General features: G+C 48.9%; 1 protein-coding gene across 3 annotated transcripts in view; it reads left to right on the plus strand.

Annotated features, from left to right (window-relative positions):
• LOC122367944 (disks large 1 tumor suppressor protein-like) overlaps window positions 1-21,356 on the plus strand; it is a 90,247-nt gene that overhangs the window by 15,714 nt on the left and 53,177 nt on the right. The window contains exons 2-4 of one of the 3 annotated variants that reach the window (XM_043341509.1): window positions 8,050-8,126; window positions 15,357-15,401; window positions 15,824-15,958. In XM_043341509.1, coding sequence (XP_043197444.1) covers window positions 15,383-15,401; window positions 15,824-15,958 — 154 coding nt within the window. In that variant the 5' untranslated portion in view covers window positions 8,050-8,126; window positions 15,357-15,382. Of the gene's footprint in view, window positions 1-7,774; window positions 8,127-15,356; window positions 15,402-15,823; window positions 15,959-21,356 lie in introns of those variants that run through there. The other 2 variants (XM_043341501.1, XM_043341517.1) reach the window with 2 other exon arrangements.

Consider the following 21,356-nt stretch of genomic DNA (forward strand, 5'->3'; position numbering starts at 1 on the left):
CCGGTTCTGTTGATGTCCCCTACGGTTGGTGTCGCAACGGTAGCCAGAATCATCGCCATCTTCTCCGTTTTGATTGGCAGTCTCATACATAGCATTAATGGTCGATCGCTTGAAATATCTGGAGTTTACCTCATCCAAATGGGCAGCCAGGTTGACAGCCTCATCGAAGTCTGTGATCTGCCGCTCCGCTAGGGCACGGCTCAGCATCGGAGGTAGGCCAGAGATGAACTGCTCTAGGGCAATGCGATTGAGTATACCTCTCTGCACCGCCCGTTGTTCTTCCGATCCCAGATCACCAGCCAATTCCGGATAGGCGAGTCGAGCGAGCCGCTCCACCTCTTGTGCGAACTTACGCACCGGCGTCTCACGCCCCATCCTAGTCGAATGAAGCTTGGTAACGAGTTTAGCCGAGTCTGAGATACCTCCATACTGTTTCAGTAAGGCCTGCTTTACTTTGGACCAAGTAAATTGTGAGGGAGTCAGCCGACTGCGCAGACCTTCCAGGAAACTCACGACCTGACTCTCGGCCCGCAGGGGTAACAGGGCTAAAATGTCACTATCAGGGACTCCTGTGAGCCTCATCAACATCTCTATTTTCTGCACCCAGTCTGTAACCGCTGTACCATTGTATTCACCCTTGAAGAAGGGTAAATTGCGCAAGATGAACGAGTCATCCTGACCTGTTGTTCTCCCGGGACCACCCTGTGCATTGCGAACACCGACCATCCCCCCGTCCATCACAGGTGATCGGAACTGACCTTGTCCGGCTCCAGGCTGTCCCGTGAGATTACGGGTGTCGCTGCCTCGTGCTAGGCTGTCCATCGGGACCTCGGTCTCGGCCAGGTCATAATATTCCTCGTCTCCTCCCGGCGCTGGAGGGGCCGTGGGTGGGCTGCCCACGCCTTCCGTCTTCCCCACTCGGGCAGACGCCTCCACACCATCCGGGTTTCCCATTCTCTAGAACAAGGAAAAGAACGGAAACGAAGTGGCAACTAATACCTCTCATGTAATGACTGTCGTGGGATCACAGACACCACCCTTATGCAATCTGTACCCCCTGGCGCCTCGTCACTGGCCGTGTCCAAAACTACGGGGCTCGCTGATCAGGCGCCGCCGCGTAGCGCGTATTGCCCAAGGGGGGTTCGCCCCGTATACGCTGTCCCCGGCCCGTAGAGTGGGGTGGTTTGGTCTCCTATCTAAGACTCTACGTCCGGACACTCCAAGTACCCGATCGCCAGGTGACCTCATGCCAGCCGTAGTGTGTCAACGCGCTGGTGGCACCACCTCGTGGCTGCCGAGTCGTCCCGTATCACCGTCACATTTCCCCGGTGCCTACGTCAGGTATCTAGTGCCGCATATCATACCATGCCCATCTTTCAGGTCAGGTCTTTCACTCTAATACGTCTTTCTAATTCGTCTTGTCAGGTGTCATTACGCAGTGTACCGTCCTCCTTTACTTATTACGTTGCCGTTATGTCTGTTTACACTGTCGTTTGTCTAATTCAGTTAGTTATAAAGTAGGTGTAGTCCTCTGTTCGTCCCTATCCATGCTCATAAACACTTGTCTTGGGTCGTTGGTTGACCCTTTTATTCGTCATCAGTCAGTGTCAATTACAAGCGGAGTCGGAGAAGTCGTTAGGGTGGTCTCCTCCTCCTCGAAGAGGGAGAGTAAAAATACGCGAAACTCCTCCTCCTCCGCTTCTGTCCCCCAGTCCTCCGACTCGTCCGACCATGGGGAGGCGCATCGCACCACCTCTCCGACCCGCTGGGAGAGGTCCCATACGGGCTGGGTCGGGGACAGCTCGTAAGCCGTCTCCGACCCCGCCTCGGAGTCCCCGTCATCGTCGGAGATCAGTGGAGTCGTCGGCGTCGTCGGTCGGGCCGATGACTGAGCCAACTCGTCCTGGGTCGGAGTCGGCGGCAGTGTCGGTTGGGGCGACGCCATAGCCGTCTCATCCCCGTGGGGAGTCGTCTGTCCGTCTCCGTCCATGCTGGAGGAAGGGAAAAGTAAAAGTCCATGGTCAGTCGCGATTCGTCACACTTTGTCGGTTCGTCTTGTTAGGGTTGAAGATTCTGGCCTGAGGGGGGGGGGGGGTCCGCTTTAATCTTACTATTGGGGGTTATTCATTACTGTCTGGAATGGTAATGTCACCCCTTCGCTATACCTAACCCCATCTCTGCGTCAACTAGGCACCTTTCAGTAAAATAAACATTAAACACAAGACGGGAGTCGGGACACTGCTTCGTCTAGGCGCCTGTCAGAAAATGAACACAAAACACGGGGCGGGAGTCGGGACACACAGCATACATAGCATATTAATATCATGCCATACACGCCTTACGCCAACACACCAACAGCTGAAAAAGGTTTTGGACTCAAGCTGTGGGCGGCGTTTACCACCACCGCCGTGCGGTGGGGTCATGAGGTCAACGCCCTCCCGCAGCCCTCCCCCAGTCCCGTGTGCGTGTGTTGTGGCGGTGTCCGTTCAGTGACCCTGACTGTCTGACCTTGACCTTCGGCTCGCGGTACCGTGAACCCTAACGGACCTAGTGATTACTTTCACCGGCGGGAGGCCGGGCACATGAAAACCGTTAAACAAAACAAGCACCTCTACAAGCCAGTAGGAGCCTGTCCAGGTCTCTTAATCGAGCTGATTAAGATCACATCCCGGACCGAGCCCCCAGTGTGAATTTAAAAGTGGTGTTAGGGTTGGGAGGAGGATGAGGATAATTGGGAGAAGGAGGAGGATGTATGGAGAGGTGTGGATGGGTGTGCGGATAGGCACAGGCACGCCTACTGGCTGTTGTTGCTGTTCCTGCTATTACTATTACTCGTGTGTCTAGGGGTGTTTTCTAATCTGTACCATCTGCACAATCCTACTCATCGTTGTCTAGGGGTATCGTCTTAACACTGTACAATCCTGTAACCGTCAACCAATAACCGTTGTCTAGGGGTGAGCTGAAACTTTACCAACTGCTGTGGTCTAGGGGCATTAACTGATCGACTGTTTGCTGGAGACCCACCAGCCCGTTTGTCCGAGTTGTCATACTGCCCGTGTTCCCACATTCGTTGCCCAGCCTCGAGAAAGAACGTGTAGGTATACGAACTAAATATGTATTGTATTAACCCGCGAGTTGCTGGGGGGGGGGGCGTTAAACGCCCCCACTTTTTTCGCCGGGCCATAGCATAAAAACGGCGCGCCGCAGGCGCGCCAAATTTTGGGTACCTGTAGGGAATTGATTGAAGTTTATTGTGACAAAGTTTCAAAAAAATCGGTCGGAAATTTTTTGAGATATCGAGGTTTTAGTGACGTCATGATTTCTGAGTTTTCGACCAAAAACGGCATATGTTCAAAAAATCATATAAAATCACAGAATAGACATACAGACATGCCGTAAACGCCATTAGACTGCCAATACCATGAATAATCAAATGGCTATCTTCGATTATTGATTATCGTTCCGCATTTTCCATAATCTTGAACTGAATCTTGGCAATTTTTCGTGACTACTTCACGACCATGATACATGAATTTCTTATATTGAACTTTTTGAGCCAAACACGAACACATATGATAAAATGAATGTCACTATCGTGTTCTACGCCCCAAATTACCTATTAAACATGTGTCACAGGCTGCGAATATCAGTTTTGATTTTCGGGGATATGTGCCTACCCGGTTGACCTGACCTTGACCCTGACCTATGCTTGACTGACCCCTACATGGAGCTGACACTCTTGTAGGCCTTATAAGATGGATTGTGCACCGTTTTCAAAGAGTTTATGGCGAGAGGCGCCCATTGCGAAGTCCTGAAGTCCATGCTACTGAAAGCCCGATTTCAGGTGTTTGACCTGACCTTGACCCGACCTGTGACCTCAAAATTCAACTTTAAAGTACTCATCTGAAGCGTCTCGTCGCGCTCTTTCGTTTGCCGCCTCGTGCGTTTCGCTGCGCCTATTGGTTCTCGAGTTATCGGCTGGGGGCGTTTAACGCCCCCCCCCAGCAAACGGTGGGTGGCGAAATACCCCAGCAACTGCCGGGTTAAAAGCCGAAACGTATAAAAGATGAATGAATCAAAAGACGAATGAATAAGGCCGAAACAAGTCGAACAACAAAAAGCCAAAGTGAGCAGGGTCACGGTAACCGTGCCTTGCTAAAATTGCCAAAGTGCCAAAACCATTTCGAGACCATCGAAACAAGAATCAAGCCAAATAATAACACCAACTGAATATCGCCAAAGGGTAGAACTGACCCAGTACAAGCCAAAGATGTTTGCCAGAAGAGCCGAAATAAACTGAGTCATGTTCCATGATACAAGAACCATCATGTTACACCTTAACTAGTCACGGTACCGCAGCCTTAACCTACAAGCAAATATCCTACGCAAGTGTGTGTACGTGTGTGGCGGTGCTTGAGTCGTAATTTCGGCCGCGGCAGCGGTCACGAACAGGACAGAGGCTCACAAACCCTCTCAATCCGCCGGTCCTAAGACCCTTGGAGACTAGGGTTTGTATAGCCAGAGTCCAGCCCGTGCCTTTCCTCCAAGGCCGGAACTGCCCAAGTACTTACATGATCGCAAAGAAGACCACACTGCGTCGGGACCTCGGGCACGAATCCCTCGCCCGTGCGTCACACGCGCCTTTTTATACGTTTTCACGCAGTCGCAAGGCCGGCCACCTTCTAGCCGGCGGCGAGCTGGCGCGGCCGGCTGTCTGTGTACAATATCGCTATATGTCGCATATGTGTTTTGCTATTTTTGCTAATCTATCAATACCGCAGAGCATTCACAGATAATAGCGCAATCTAAGTCATTGCATAGCAATCTGCTTATCGATTGCACAGCGTTAACTACATATTCGCGCAACTTCTGAAGGCCTTATTTAAATACAAACACCTTATATGATCTAAATACCGTCACCATGGCAAACGTCACCTAACCAACTTAATTACCTATTAACTACCTTGACACACTGAACTACCTATGGCATATCTCAATACACCGACACTGGCATTACACCACCGCACCTAGTTATGCGTTTTGCTAAACATACTAACTCCGCCACCGAACGTAACTATTCTAATATAGCATGGACAATAAACACACGGCCAGGACGCTCCTAAATGTACAGTCCTTATCTACACACTTGATGCAATTAGCATCAATTCTGCGCGACCATCACCAATGTAGAGGTCCACCCAGGCTCTACACTGAGAGGGGTTTAAACTGAAGGAAGGTTTAATCACGCTGCACTGGTGTCCTTTTTTTATAGTTGTTTTCACTTTTTGTTGATACCGATACAAATGCCGGCTGGCATCATACCAGAATCGCCCAATGTCCGAGTCGCTCTTCTCCGCATCGAACCACGCATCGCCGCGAACACTGTCACTTGGGATCCCTCGCTGTCACTGCCCTCCATTGCACGCCAAAACTCGCCATGTCCGCAATATAGCACTCAGTAACCTCCTCACGGTATTCGCGCAAGTAACACCAATCGGTCTTCCGATCTGGCCTGCCTCTCAGTCCCTCAGTTGATAGGAATATATAAGATGTGTCAGACGTTGTGACACTGCTAGGGCTGCATGGATAGCTTGCATTATCCCTGCCCGTCTTGCTAACGATCACTGTGACCAGCGTCCCTGGGTGTGCCCCACGGGCACAGTCCGCCGTGAACTGCTGCTCGCTATTTGGTATCGACATTGCTGCCGATCCCGACCTGTCGTCATCTGTTGATAGCAAGACATGCACGCCTGCAGGTTCTACAGCTGTAAATAGAAGCATAGTCACCCTTCCCTCCCTGAGACCTGTTATCGTAATGCGGGGCGGTAGCTAAGAAATATGACCAGGCTTTTTCAAACGCTCTTTCTTTTGGGCAGTATATCGAAACGTTACTTTGCATCGTTGTGCATAAAATGCTGCAAAAGTTGCTCCAGGTGTATCTTTACGTTATTATGCGTTTCACAAGGTTTCATATGCTAATGCTAATGGTCCCCGGCCCGCGCCGTCCTTCGCGCTTCTCCGCCGTCATTCCGCTAATCCCTGAGGGTGTGTAAATCTAAACATACTGAAGTGCACATTTGCCCTGGAGCTGCCGCGCTCGCCGCCTGTGAGGTCATAGGTCAATGGGGATTTGAGTGTACATGCGATTATGGAAATGCTTCGGGAGGGGGCCCAAAAAGGGGGGGGTGTCATCGGGGGGGGGGGGGAGTCGAGTCGCTAACCGAAGTTATAGTATCTTCTTGAGCGGTATTATGGCGTTTTAACCGTCTTTTCCACTTCGGTTGGGGGGGGGGGGCAGAGTAAGAGAGGGGGTAGAGTATGGGAGGAGGTCAAGGGAAACCGTCCGTTCATGCCGTCTCAGAGGGGGGGGGGGCGTGTGTGGGCGAGGAAGAGAGGGAGAGAGAGAGAGAGAGAGGGAGAGAGAGAGAGAAGTGGGCGGGGATGGATGGATGAGGCCAGGGATTTGGTCACCAAATAAGGTGAACGATGAGTCGAGGGCGGATGGATGATGAGGGGAGAGGAAAGAGAGAGAGAGAGAGACAGGGAGATGAGGCGGCCCAGGCGGTAGTGGCGAAACCGCCACGTCCACCCGTCGTTACCTTTGAAGTCGTTACCTTTGAATGCTCTATGCGGCCGTATTGCCCTGGTGCGAGACCCGCTGATGTGATCAGATTTCTCACAATGTAGAAACGCACCAAGACGTTCACGGAGAGCCCACCCATAACAAACTATAGTCAGCATATATAGCAGCAGGGGTGACGTACAGGGCACAGAGGTCATGTCACATCATGTTGTACAACCTGTTGTTCGAAAAAAACAGATCAACATTGATTTTGAAAAACTGTAGCGCTTTCTTCAGACTTCAGTCACTTAGGTAAGCTTTCTCACAAGACGTTACATTAGATTCACCACTCTTGACAAAATAATCAGATTGAAACTTAGCTCTTGTGCCTGATGCACTTACATTTCAATTTATTGAAATAAAACACTCAAATTTACCCTTGAAAATTGTTGACATTTAAATGATATTAACATCAAGATTTTGATGATCAGCAAACAAGCTATTCAAATCACACCCATATAATAACTTTGGCAATGTTGATAACTCTTGCTGTCTTATTGAAAAGCAAATCTTCAATTTGTTCATATCCAAATCCAATGCCAAGCACTGAAATCTTGTTGCAAGGCCCTAAAAACAACAGACAAAAACAAAACAGTCTTGTGGAAAGCGCCAGTGCGGTGCGGCGGCCTTGGCGAAATTTCCCAAGGCTGCTCTTTGTTTACATTTTAGCGATGGGCCAACTTGGCCGCCCAAGTACTTGTTTTGCGTGAGTAAGTACAATTTTTTTAATTTTGAAACGGCTATATCTCGCAAATTTTAGTACCGATTTACATTTTATGCATATCTTTAGAATCGGCAGAGTCTGGGGAGTTCATTGATTGGAAATTTATGCCGATTCCTTTCAATTTTTAAACCCTGATAATCCCTTTAAAGGATATTAAAGCAGTTAATTGAAGAAAAAGAAGATGTCTGGCAAATATACTGATACTGCATGTATATGTATGTCAGCCATTCATATATTATATCTACATTCGAAAATCCTTCAATTCTGGACATATGCAATTGTATTATTATATGGCTTTGATTTGATGGTATCCAAATGAGCTATTTTTTATACAAATACTAAATTAAAGCTAAATTTTTACAAATAACTGTCTAATTATCTACCTAAGTGCCTTCCTCTTTGAAAAAAATATGTAAAAGAAAATGTACCATAAGTCTCACTGGTATTAAAGTTTTGATCATTGGCTTGTACATAAAATTAACAGTGTTGCTTGATGTATCATTGTTATTGTTGCACTTGCTTGTACTAATACAATTTTAACCTTCATTTACCATCACTATGATGCATGTTTATTTTGAATGAGATGATATAACTGGTTGTCTGAATCATATTGTTGTATGAGCAAATGTGGCTCTACAGTCCTTGAATGTATGCATGCGGGTCATAACAGTGAACTTATTCAGGTTTTGGTGACTGGTCACAGGTATGCAATTTAGAAGCAAGATATGTGTTGAAGTGAAGATAGTCTGCATTGAGATAGACTGCATTTTGTGATTGAAGGTCAGAAACACATTGTTGATTGGTAGTGTGCTTCTGCATGCCTTGAATATATATTCATTCAACAGCAGTTTGCATGCTCCCATAGCTAGCAAATGTGGCATGCTGAAAGTTGATTTGCCTGCATAGCACAGCCTAGCTAGTTTTTGCTGATGATTCAGTGATCAGTCATCTAATTGTGATTCAATCATGTAGTTAACAATTTTTGAATTAATTGCAAGTAATGCTTGTATATTTTTGTAACAATATAAACCTTTTTCCTTTTTAAGAAGCTGTAACCAACAGCTGCTGTTATCTCCAACTGCAGATACACAGCCAATCCAGAAAATGATATTTGTGATAATTTGGCTAGCAAGTCTGCAGCTAAGAGAACTTTGTGCCCACTTATTCCTACGATTTAGTTGAGTGTGTTGAAAAAGGAGCACTTTAGTCTTTAGCTAGATTTCCAGCTTTTCTTGGTACATCATAGCTGCTGCAGTCTTCTTTGCAAGTTTTTGGCATGCTCTTCTGCTGTTTTGTAGTGTAGTTTACGGCTGTGTAACTTTGTAGCTCTGTGTGATGTTGTGCCTGGCTGTTGACTTTCAGACAAGTGAACGGTGACATGTTGGCTGAGGGGTGATACGGCCATGGTGGTGGGCCTCGGCAAAGACCGACGAGCCATCGTGACATGTGGCCTGTCAAGGACGTGTCGATGATAGAAACAGCGTGACATGTCAAATATTGGTCCATATTAGAAACAGTGTGACATGTCGCAGACCAGTCCATGGAAGACACAGCGTGACATCCTGGGACCAGTCCATGGTAGACACAGCTCGACATGCTTAGGCCGGCCATGGTAGAAGCAGCGTGACATCTTCAGTGGAGGCCGCTAGATCATCATCGGTTAATAAGGGTTACAAAGTGAAGCACCTATTGATAAGCATATGCATTTGACATAATACAATGTTTCGTGCCGTCATTGTACGAATCTTTGACTTCTCGACCGCATCAAGTTAGGTATGCGGTAGTTAATTGTTTTAACGATTTTGGTGGAACATGTGGTTATAGTTAGTAGTGGTCCGTATCCTTGACGGGTGACAAAACAACATAATCTAAAGTGCAACATCTCGTCAACTACTCACGTCAACTACTCTTTTACTCGTCAACGTAAAGCGGGGTTGACGTACTCTTTTAGCTGGGGTAAAGCGGCGTCACATCTGAACGAGGATCGGCGGTTTAAAGGGACCCTCCCACCTTCAAAAAAGTTAATGAATTGGCATGAAAGTGATGTCGCTCGGTTCAGAAAGAGCAAAAACGAATATCTACCAAATTTCATCGAAAAATATTCACCGGTTTTCAAGATATTAGACTTTTACTTTTGTTTACTTTTTGGGATCTCCGCTGTTCCTAGCGACTTTATTTGAAAGTGCGGCATTTGTTGCGCGCAAAGCAGCATATACCACCGCGTGCTACAAAGCGTTTTAGTCAAACATTTAACGGACGTTCGAAAGCCTGATGACGTCATCAGATTCCCGTAATGGTTAAGAGATAGGGACCACGCTGGTCCCACCCTGCAAGTAAAGGGAAGAAATTTCTTGAACACCATAAAGCTGCGGGGGTTGCGACCAGGATAAATGGTGGTTTCTGAGCCTGGCCGCAAACTTGGCTATCTCAACTCAAAACTAATGTTAAGGTGGGAGGGTCCCTTTAATGTCTAGGGCTGGCGACTCTAGGTAGGAACTTTAGTGAGCACTTACAAATAGATTGTATGCCATCGCAAAATTAGGCCTCGAAACTCGCAATTAGGACTGGCAGCTCTTATTCAGAACTCCCACGATTTTGCAATAGCGATGATTGCGGGACGACACGCTGGTAATTAGTCTCGTATTCAGTGGAAGGTTTTCGATAGTTCGATACTGGTGTGGACCTTTGAATAGTGAATACTGTACACTGGGCAGTTGTGCGTCTCGATGTATAGCTTCAAATCGCCACCTTGTCAGCACTTAGTGCACCTGAGTGCGGCAGAACGACGGCAGAACGACGGAGGAGGAACGCTCGTGCATCGGACGCCACTCTTAACATGTTCGCAGAGGTTCAAGCCGACACGCTGACACAGGGTATGCACTCTGCAACACCTCTGCAGGACCCTGACACGTTATACTAGCGGGAATCACGGGACAGAGGCATGCGTGGGAAATGTGTGTAATTGTCTCGCTCACCACTTTGTTTTTTAACAGAGCATCAGCCATCATTGGATTCTTCCCGTCGATTCTCGTATGATTTGTTATCCATCGGATAACCGCCTATAACTGTGCGATTGTGCCTTCAGAAGTATTTTAAGAATGCCGACTGATTGTTCAGGTTGTACTTATTATTCAGGCTATAACTGATTGTTCAGTTTCAGGTTCAGGTTATTTCAATAAAATATGGTTGTGTTTTTATTTCGTGATGCGATTACGTTGGTAGTAGACTACGGGAGGTAAGAACACCACCGCCACCTACGTGGGTCACTGGAAGAGTAGTTCGCCTAGCGTCCGACAGAGTACCGCCCGGGGCTTCTCCGGCGCTGTGTCGCGAACAGAAAACCCTGTAACCGGTGTCATGTCGAGGGGTAGGGCTCAAACCACCTATGGTTTGTCATGAACTTCAAATTAACGGCTTTTTGATAATTGATAATCATGACGTAACCATTTGGTAATTTTAGCTAAGTAATTTTTGACTATGTAATTGTAGCCGTAACATAAACCATGTTATTATGTTAGGTGAGGCGAGGTGACCATAATATTGTTTCATAGGCCGACCGATTGCTTTTGAATAATTTTCAGTAACTGATAAAATTACACGATCATCTCATGTAAACCGTTTACAAATATTATATTTTCGATATGTGATGAAGGGTCAGGAAAGTTTTACGACATTCTCGTTACAAGTCTGCGAGACAAGGTATGCTCTGTGTAGGTAAGGTGAAGGTAAGGTATGCTTTGGCTGGACAATAGGCGAGGAAACTTCACTGGTTTATAAAGCACAGGCGGGATAAAACATGGATAAGAAAATGAACAAGAAACATGAAGATTCGTGAAGCGGCCCACGGACGGGTCGGACGAGCCGTGCCATAAACGACTTCTATTTACCATATCCGGCGATTGCAATTTGCTTCCCACATTTCACAAATATGGCATTTTAATAGGTGAATTCAGCTCCGTTGTTACCGCTCGAATGTGTTGTTCTGTGTCGAAATATACACTTTTGGACAGATTGTGCCAACGAGCGAAAGTGATGCGTCTCATTTTCCCTTACCAACCGCAAAGAGAGAGAGAGAGAGAGAGAGAGAGAGAGAGAGAGAGAGAGAGAGAGAGAGAGAGAGAGAGAGAGGGAGAGAGAGAGAGAGAGAGAGAGAGAGAGAGAGAGAGAGAGAGAGAGAGAGAGAGAGAGAGAGAGAGAGAGAGAGAGAGAGAGAGAGAGAGAGACGGAGACGGAGACGGAGACGGAGACGGAGACGGAGACGGAGACGGAGACGGAGACGGAGACGGAGACGGAGACGGAGACGGAGACGGAGACGGAGACGGAGACGGAGACGGAGACGGAGACGGAGACGGAGACGGAGACGGAGACGGAGACGGAGACGGAGACGGAGACGGAGACGGAGACGGAGACGGAGACGGAGACGGAGACGGGAGACGGAGACGGAGACGGAGACGGAGACGGACTGGCACATAACAAGACGGAAATGTTCATTCCAAAACGCGTTGTTGGACGTGGATGTCAAGCTGTCGGCCTGAGGTCAAATCTTACAATACCTACGCCGGCTAATAAGCTATCTTCACTAACATTGGCGATTACTTTGATCATTCGATTGCACGGAAGGGTTTTTTTTTAAGATCTTATTCTTACGCTTGGCTCCCAATTGAGGTAGAGATTCGCGGGAAGAAAAGGCAAGAGCAAAAAAAGTTTGTGCGCTGTTCTCCACGAGAGTCAGCCAATGATAACCGAGTTTAAGATTTCAAGCGAATCGCTGCTCTTACAGGTTGGTTCAACCACCCTGAAATCCGTTCTTTTGCGAACAATTATTCGAACAGGGTGGCAGAACAAAAGTATTGTTACCAACACTTTTTGTTGTTAGGTCACATCAGTTGTGCCAGTCGAAACTTTTTTGTCAGCTGGAAGTTTACCTAAGTTCATTGCTTACGCTAGTTGACCTCAAATGACCTCGAATGACCTCGACAAATAGCGAGTCATACCTATAGGTAATGTTTTTCATGGGTGCTCCTCTGGAGTTACGTCGTTTTTGCTCCGGAACGATTATGAGGCGGAGGGCAGCTAAGAAAAGCGAATTATGCTATATCTAACGCCTAAACTGAATCAAATAATTTGCACTTCTGCAATCTGCATCCTGCATAGCCTGTGCGCCTATGCCTACAATATACATAGCCGCCCTATGCTTATGCATGACTATCATACATGTCTTTGACAGTCGAGGCAACCTCGGATCACATCAATAAGGACTCAAAGGATATGCATTATTTATGTAGGTAGGCCATATAATCTGATGTAGGTAGGCATTACGAATTAACCCACGCCGTGCTGGGACTTCGGAGACATTTTTACGTCCCCGTCAGGGTTTTCGCGAATATCTAAAAAAAGTGGCGCGCAGCTCTTTTTGGCGCACCTGTTCACACATCTTTACTGCATGTATTGTCAAAATTTCAGACCCGGGTCGTTCATGGTCAGATCACCAGGTCACGTCAAGTGATCTTACCTCATAAACAGTTTCAATGTTCCCTTTTGCTACACCGACTGAACGACCGCTTTGACACTTTCAGCGATTGATAAGTGTAACAAGTATGTGTTAAACTTTTATCTAGGAATTTAGACATTGGCTACGTTTCCATGGCACAAGCTAAGCCGATTTTGAAAAATGGATTTCCTCAATCATAGCATTTAGGCATAATTTAAAAATGTAAATATAGGATTAGATGCGAGCTAAAACCATATGTACGCTCAATTTTTGCATAAGGTAAATAGTTTCCGAGAAAAACACACGTGACATTTCGCTAAATCGATTTAGACGTGTCATGGAAACGTAGTGATTTTGACATCTTTTGGATCAACGTCGTTCTAAACACTCAAGTCTCAAACATCAATTTATGAGTAAAAATGACACATTGAATCGGAAAATTGCATCTTTGACCTCTCCTTGTGCCCCTGAGGTCATCTCAGGTCATGAAAGGCACCCAGCAGTTTTTTGACAATAACTTTTAATAGAGACTTGCTACTGCTTGAGCGTTGAAAGCACCTCATATGTTCAGCTCGACGATACGGATCGAGTAATATGCAACATGAACTTTTTCCGGTCAGGCCATGACCTTGACCTGAGGCTAAGTTTTCACAATGACCTTTCAAGGTCTGATTATAGTTGATTCGACGCGTCTCAACGAGGGGAACACGATGCTGGCAAAAGTACCTAATGTCAGTCAAAAGTTATAACATAAAACTTTTTTTCTCGTAAAAACGTCTTGGAGAGTTTTTTCCCTCTTGAGGCTAAACCTTTGACATGAAGTCAAATAGGATTTGTTAGCAAATAGCGTTGAAATTGCTATCGAATGCACTTTTCTGCGGCGCTGTAGCTCTGTTGGATCCCGAGTTATGTGCCGAATTTTCGAAAATTGTTAAAATAGGCAAAATTTGACCTTTTATGACCTCTGGCGACCTGACCTTTGACCTAGGCTAAAAAATGACCGAAGTTTTTTCTTCACTTTATAAACGCATGCTCGTTCGAATGCCTCAATAACCGCGAGCGGCTGGTGAAACTCGTATGCGACTTTTAGTCCTAACAAATATCCGTAGCCGTCGTTTTTGTTTGCTTGCAAAAGTGGCCTGGAAGACGAAGACCGCTATTTTCGACCCAACGTGATCTAAAATATGGCGTCAATGTTGCATGGTAGGTTGAAAAAATAATAGTGCAAGAAAATAAGCATCCAGGTCAGAATCGGTTACCTGACCCTGAATGAAAAAAAACTTATGCGTCGGAAGGAAGTCGTGTGCTTGCTAATTAACCCTCGCCCTGGCAAGGGGGGGTCGATGCGACCCCCCCTAAGGTTTTTTGAAGATAGCGTAAAAACGGCGGCGCGCAGCGCCGCCAAATTTGGCACAGCCTATAGGGCAACCTTTTTACATATGACCTGAAAATTTCAGGTCCGAGTGACCTAGGGTCAGGTCACCAGGTCAGAAAAACCGGTACAAGGTCATGGTCAAATTTCAATTTTCTTTTTGCACCTGTCCAACTCACAGTTTTGGACTGATTTCCTTCAAACTTTCAGGATGTGCTAAGTTCACCGAGTTGTATAACATATATTCCGTTTTTTTTAGGTCACTGACCTGAGGTCAGTTAGAGCCTAGAGGTCATTACGTCGTAATGTTAAGCCTATGGGAAAATACTAAATTCGGAAAATACTGGAGATATCCGCTTCGTTCCATCACTTTTGTGCTTTGAAACCACAGTACTTAACAGCAGGTCACTTGGTGCTTCTTTGTTTGGTGTACTTATCCATGGGTCAGGTCAAATGAGGTCAACTGAGGTCAAATGACGTTTTTGCCAATAACTTGGCACATAATGACGCTAGAGCTTAAAAAAATGGTATCATTGTGTTCCAGGTGATCAGCCGAATCGAATGGTATGCGATATGATGCAATTTGGTTAACTTGAACTTAATTTATTAATTTAAGTTTACTTAAAATTTAAGAAAAACTTTAAGTACACTTAAGCAAGCTAAAAAGTATATCATTCGACGCGCCTTGACGTGCTGAGTTCTCTGGTACTTTTTTTTTTGCTCTATCTTAATTAGATCAAAAGTTATAAGCGAAAAAACTTTTGACCTGTTTTGAGCGAAATTTTTACATTTATACCCCCCAAAACCCCCTTAAATATTGACCTAGAGCAACCAAATTTGCACAGGGGCGAGAACTCCAGGGGACCCACCTACCTACCAAATTTGGTGTTTCTAGGTGCCATAGGAGCCAATCGCGAGGGGGGGGGGGGGGGGGTCGCATCGACCCCCCCCTGCCAGGTCGTGTTATGAAAAATGCCCTGCCAGGGCGAGGGTTAAAATGTGCTCGTAAGATATTTGCACTAAACCGTAAGGGGTCCCATGAAGACATTCAGTGCCGTTTGTGGCCCTTACATAGACACTGATTTTTTCTCTGACACTAAACCATAAACCTACGTGTGAACTAAACGCGCTCCTTTTTGTCCGACAGGGGAGTCGGGTCACGGCCCTTCAAGGATGCCTATTAGGCAGCAGGGTGAGTGCACAGCTGACCACACCTACACAGTCACGGGACACCCTGGTGAGCCCCAGGCTGTCTTAGATATGGCATGTGGGAGCACCTCAACGTGTTGTGTTAGAACGGTACTAGGCTCAGCGCTGGTCACGGAGTCCCAGTTGCTCTGCTCCTACTCCTGGTTGACTTGGCTCGGTCTGTTTAGACTTTAGCTGGTTCGAGGGACTGTATGGCCTCTTGACTTAGGTACTGAGGCCCTTTGTCAGCTAGGAGCACATGGCCCTGTGTCGATGGATGTGACCCTGTGTGGGTGGATGTAACCCTGTGACGTACTGGGGTTTGATCATGTCTCGCCTATAATAGGCCAGTAACCGGCTGTGTCGGCCGTTGTGGTAAGATCCTATGACGACTGTGACCTCACCCCCTCCTCTGCCGTCTCTCAGACACATACCGTGCCCTGGAGCTGCTCGAGGAGTTCCGATGCCGCCTGGCCGCCCGGCCAGGCCAGCAGAAACTGGCGGCTGCCATCGAGAAGCTCATCCTGGTCTGCAACTCGCGGCTCTTCCAGGCGCTCATCGGTGAGTGTGAACGAGAATGTTGCACAACACTCCTTATTCCGACCACCAAAACGCACAACAGACACACAGTTATCCATGAATGCATTGGGTAGTCGCCAGCTTCTCTGCCCTTTGATACAGCGTGACATATTGACGGCATACTTTGTCTTTCTGATGCAGCAGCTCGTATGACACTGCTGGACTCAGGTGTTACCGGCGATGGCATGCCCTCTTTATCGCCATACCGTATCGATATTGCTGTTTTTTTTCTTCTACGCTTAGAATACGACTGGTTTCTTTGGCTGTCTTTTTTGTAACGGCTGAGCGGCTCTGTTGTCTATATACATCGTTCGCATGTATATTGATGCGAAGGATGCGCAAATAATTTTAACCTTTTTATAATATCTGGACTCAATAGTGCGTGTCCTTCCATTGAAATCATATTTTCGGACCCCTGAAGCTATTTTATGTTAATATTTTACGCCATTCGTCTGTGTCCTTCGCCGTGTTTTCGGCACACTGTGCGGCCGATCCGCCGCGCCGGTGGGGACGGAGAGTACGCGACGGGAGGGGAGGAGAGAGGGGCGGGGGAGTGTCCGGGAGGGAGAGGAAGAGGAGCAGCACCGGCCCGAGGCCCTGTGACGGCCGCTAAAAGCCTCCTGGGTGGACGGAACCGTCGACGACGGGAGGAGAGGCCAAGGGTGGCCCTGGTCGCTGTGACCGAACTATGGAAAAGCACGAGTCGGCCCTCCCTATTACATGATGTGTCCCTATTAATGACATTAGCTAATGAAGGTTGCGTTGTGGGATCTCTTTTGACTTTATGGTGCAAATCGACGGTCATGCTACTCAGTATTCATTATGCCAATGGCGTGCCATGATAAAAAAAACTTGATCGAACGTCTTTTGGAACTGGGGCGCAGGTGCCACCGAATTCTAAATCGAATTACGTCAGTAAATGTACGCGTAGACCGGCTGCGTTCATGCTTCCCGTTTTTCCATTACATGATAATTTTTACGCTAGCAACTGGACAAGTTCTTTTTTGCATTTTATGCACACTAAAGTGATTCGTTCTGCGCGTGGTTTGATTTAGTTTTACGTCATTAATCTCGCGATCGATCTTCTGTTTATTTTCGGGTCTCCCGTGGAAGCAGCGCCCCTCCCTCTCTCCCAGTCGCCTCCCGCTCTCCCCCCGGCTCTTGTAAGGGTCGTGATGGGCTGTCTGATGGGTAGGAACGCGCCGCAATCGATGACATTCTGATCGCCGGTATTGGGCGCCGCGGATCAGCCTCTCTGTGGGGTGTGTCGTCCTCCGTCTACTGGCGACAGGCAGGCCGTAATCGTATCACTGGCTCAGGTCATATCGCATCAGGGATACAGGTCACATCGAACTGCCAATACTGGTTAATCCATATGCGCAAATCACTGGCACCAGATCGGCAGTATCGCCTGGTCTGAGGTCACACTATAGCTACATATCACTGATGCTACATCGCACCACGGATACAGATCAAAACTGTTTGTCACATTTTATCACTGTTACAAGTAACATAACATCCCTGGATGGGAAGTTTTTTTTTATAATTAAGAACTCTTTCATCGGTGGTCAAACCACGTATAAATTTAGATTGTAACACTGACGAAAATTTTAATTTGCGATATTCACGATCTGTCTAATACAATTGTTGTCCTCCATTCCAATAGTACGTTTCAATGAGAGGCATTTGCATTGTGCAACACTCCAGCCGGGGGCGTCGATTCCCGGATGAATCGTCTCCCTGAGCCATGGTACGGCCGGGTGTGGGCGTTGTAGGCCGCCCATCGGTCAGTTTGCCCTGAGAGGTGGTCCACCCCGCGCACTGTGCGCTCCGGGAGGGCGGGTCACATCGTCCGACTGGCCTGACGTATGGACTGCAGGACAGGCCGGTGGGGGGGGGGGGGGAGTGGGGGATAAGGAGGTGGGTAGACAGGGCGGGGTGAATGGGAGAGACTAGGCAGGTAGATGGTCTGGAAGGTAGCGAGGCAGGCGGGTGGGATTGGTGATATGTGCTGAACAGCTAAGAGTATGTAGGTAGGGTAGGGCAATTGTTAGGCGATCGGGTAGACAGGAACAATTATTCAGCACACATCTGAGTAGACAAGACTGGATTCGCCGAGTGGACTGGTAATCAGACGATAGCTGCACAAATACCCGAGTAGGTGGGGCAGAGTGGACGTCAGAAAGGCAAGAAGGTAAACTGGTGTGGACCACAGGAAGGCAGGCAATGAGGCGGTAGCCAGCAATGTAGGTGCGCCAAGTTCGCTGGCGGATGCTTGTTGATCTGGCCTGAACATCCGGGTCGAGTGTCGCGTGTCACTCGGCATTCCTATCGGACCGCCCGCTTTGTGGCCCAACAAAGCCATGAGAACAGCTAATGGGACATGAATGCGGCCCACACATCAATACCTAGGCATGCAGAGCCGGAAGGGTCCTGGCTGGGGGCCAACCGGATAGCTTTCCTGGAGATGCCAGCGAGGGGCGGACGCGCTCTCCAGCTCCCTTCGCTCAGGAACTGCGCCTCACTCTGTTGCCCTCCCCTGGCGCGGGGCGGGCGCGTTTTTTTTTTTTCTGAGCGCCGTGGTTCGGACACCGAGGACCGTCTTCATGGGTCGTCTGGCTGGACGCCGCCGCCGCCGATGCGTCGTCCTCGGCGGGGCGGCGCTTCTCGATCGGCCGACGGCTCATTTGTGCCCCAGCCCCGGGCCCCATCGGGCGGGCGGCCGGCGGCCGGCGGCGCTCGCTTCCTGCGCTGCTGCCGGCCCGTTTCCGGCGGCCCGGCCGGCCCTGTCCGTCGGATGCCGACCAGCTCGCCGGCCACTCCTGTGAGGTCATGCGCGCCCGCCTTCCGACAGCGGCGTCTCCGATCGGCGCTCACTGCTGTGGTTGGCGCCGGACCGGTGTTCGCTGTTGGTGGAACGATCCCTCCAGGACGACCGGTAGTTTATCTGAATCGGGTCGGCGAACCAGCTGGGTAAATATGTGGGGTGGAATTACACTCGAACTCATAGGCGGCGGAACGGGGAGGGCACCGGGGCACCGTGCCCCCTTTGCTTTTGGCATTTTAACATTAGCCCTATGGGCGTTGAATGGAAAGAATGGGAGCAAAAATCGGCAGTGCCCCCCCCCCCCCCTTAATTGAAGGTGCTCCGCCGCTACTGCTCGAACTCCGCGTTCAGCGCTTCTCTGTAGATGTTCGCGGGCACAGCGAGCCGCGTCAGCGCGGTCGGTGCGCTCGCTGTACGACAGGAGGCGATGCCATGTCCGCTGATAGCCACTGTCAGCTGTCGCTAGGGCTCCTCTCCCGTCATAGAACCATCTCGGCGACGCTCGCCGTCACCGACCGTGACGACGGTCATTTCTGTCGCGGCGCTGTCACAGGGGGTCGTTAGTAGCACATTCTGCGTAGCTCAGCACATAGCCTCGGATGGAAGCTTTCGGCACCAGAGGAAATGGTGATTATTGGAGAATGACGCGATCAGCACAGCCGTGGCACACTGGTTGTCTCACGGACAAGCGAGACACATTGGAAGTCAAAGGAACAGGCCGTCCTGTTACTCTGACTTCCGTGACATCAAAGACAATTCAACAACCTCTGTTATACGATGGACGGAGGCAGTTCTCTGAGTTCCGTCATCGTTTTATGTAACTACAGTGTCCGTTTCCCGTGACACGATGCGCCTGTCTTTCGCCTGAAGTCCACGAATGCTTCCTCTACAGACGTTGACTCGTCACTCGGCTGTTGCCGCCGCTCTGCTCTGGATTCTGTGGAATGTGACCCGTCGGCAGGCCGGATGTGCGCCTTGGCCGTCCGACCCGACGCGACCCGCCCCAACCCGCCTCGCCCCGACCCCCAGCCCAGCGGGGATCGACGACGCGTTTACTGACCCTGACATTACTCGGACCGGTCGTTTACCCGACTCGGTGACACACTGTTTGTCGACCGCCTGATTTATCGTGGCGACAACGACAAACGGAGCTCGCACCTACGAATTAACACCTCCCGGTCTCAAACCTCGCTCAGTGAGGTTTTTACGGTTTGGTGGCGGGTTAAGTCATCGTGTTTGCTGTGGACGTTTGGTGGCGAGGCCATAATGGCGCTTTTGTCCGATGGTGAATGTTTGTAGGAGAATCGGTGGCGAGCTGTCAAGCTCGGTCGCTCTGTGTTGATAGTGGCACTGCGAGGAATAGCTGCTAGAAAAATGTGTCATGCTCAATGTTATCTGAGCGCGAGTTCAAACGTCAGCCGGTTCACAAAATAAACCGGGGTAACCTAAACACGTCCGCTCATTCTTCCGTCAGCAATTCGGCTGCACATTCCCGAGGTTTTTTCCCAACAAAGTATAATTTATCCCAGTTAGTTGCGCAGTGGTGACCGAGCTATTCAGCTAATTCCGCAAAATGGTTGATTCTGAACGATCCTCTCCAGCTTTGTCCCAATTTTTTTGGTTGCCAATTCATTCTACTTGAGCGGCACTGATGGTATTGTTAGGATCGACGTGATTATTCACATCGGGAAGTCATCCGTATACAAATATTTGATGAATGTCTGATCGCTGAATGGAGACGTTTGGCCTGATCTGACTAGGATACCGTAATGTGCTTAGAAGCTTTAGAACATATACACGATGCAATGTAGGTATATTCACTTCTAGACACAACACATATCTTTCCACTGCTCACTCAATTCTTACTTTCCAGTCACAGCTGCTTCTTAGTTGTAAGTAAAAATCAAACGTCGTGCAATTAATTTGCATTGAAACGCTTTTACACAAAACAATATGAGGGGCAACCTGATTTCAGTGGAAACATTTGTGCAGTGTTAGGGTTGCCAAGTTTAAAAAAAAATGAATTAACTATATCGCAAACCTAATCTAATGAGATAGTCCCAAAGCGAGTATATCTTCTGGACGTAGCTCTGCCTTCGGCCGGTCTCCGACCGACTATTGGTCAGCGGTCAGCCCACGACGACAGGACAGGGGCCGGGCTGAGGGTGGGGGAGATATCGTCGGTCATATTGGCAGGCTCGGACTGGGCATCGGTCATCGGTCGGCATCGGCATCAGGGGGTAGGGGGAGGGGGCCGCTGCGTGCTCGGCGCCGGGGGCGGGGCGGGGCCGGCCGGCGCCGCTGGCACCCTCCACCGCCCTGATAAATAGTGGCTCGGGCCGGGGGACGCCAGTCGCGCGCCGGCCGCCCCCGGTCAGCCAGCTCCGCCGCCATGGCGCTGTTCGGCATCATGGCCTGGATGCGCGAGAAGACACAGGAGTGTCCTCTGTGTGTGGACGAGCTGCGGGCCAACCGCGCCAGGAAGCTTTCAACGCCGTCAGCGCGGCGCACCAGCACAGGCGTGTCGCCGGCGTCCGCGCGAGCTGCCGCTCT

This window comes from Amphibalanus amphitrite, unplaced genomic scaffold (assembly GCF_019059575.1).
Source record: "Amphibalanus amphitrite isolate SeventyFive unplaced genomic scaffold, NRLGWU_Aamphi_draft 000031F_arrow, whole genome shotgun sequence".
NCBI lineage: Eukaryota > Metazoa > Arthropoda > Thecostraca > Balanomorpha > Balanidae > Amphibalanus > Amphibalanus amphitrite.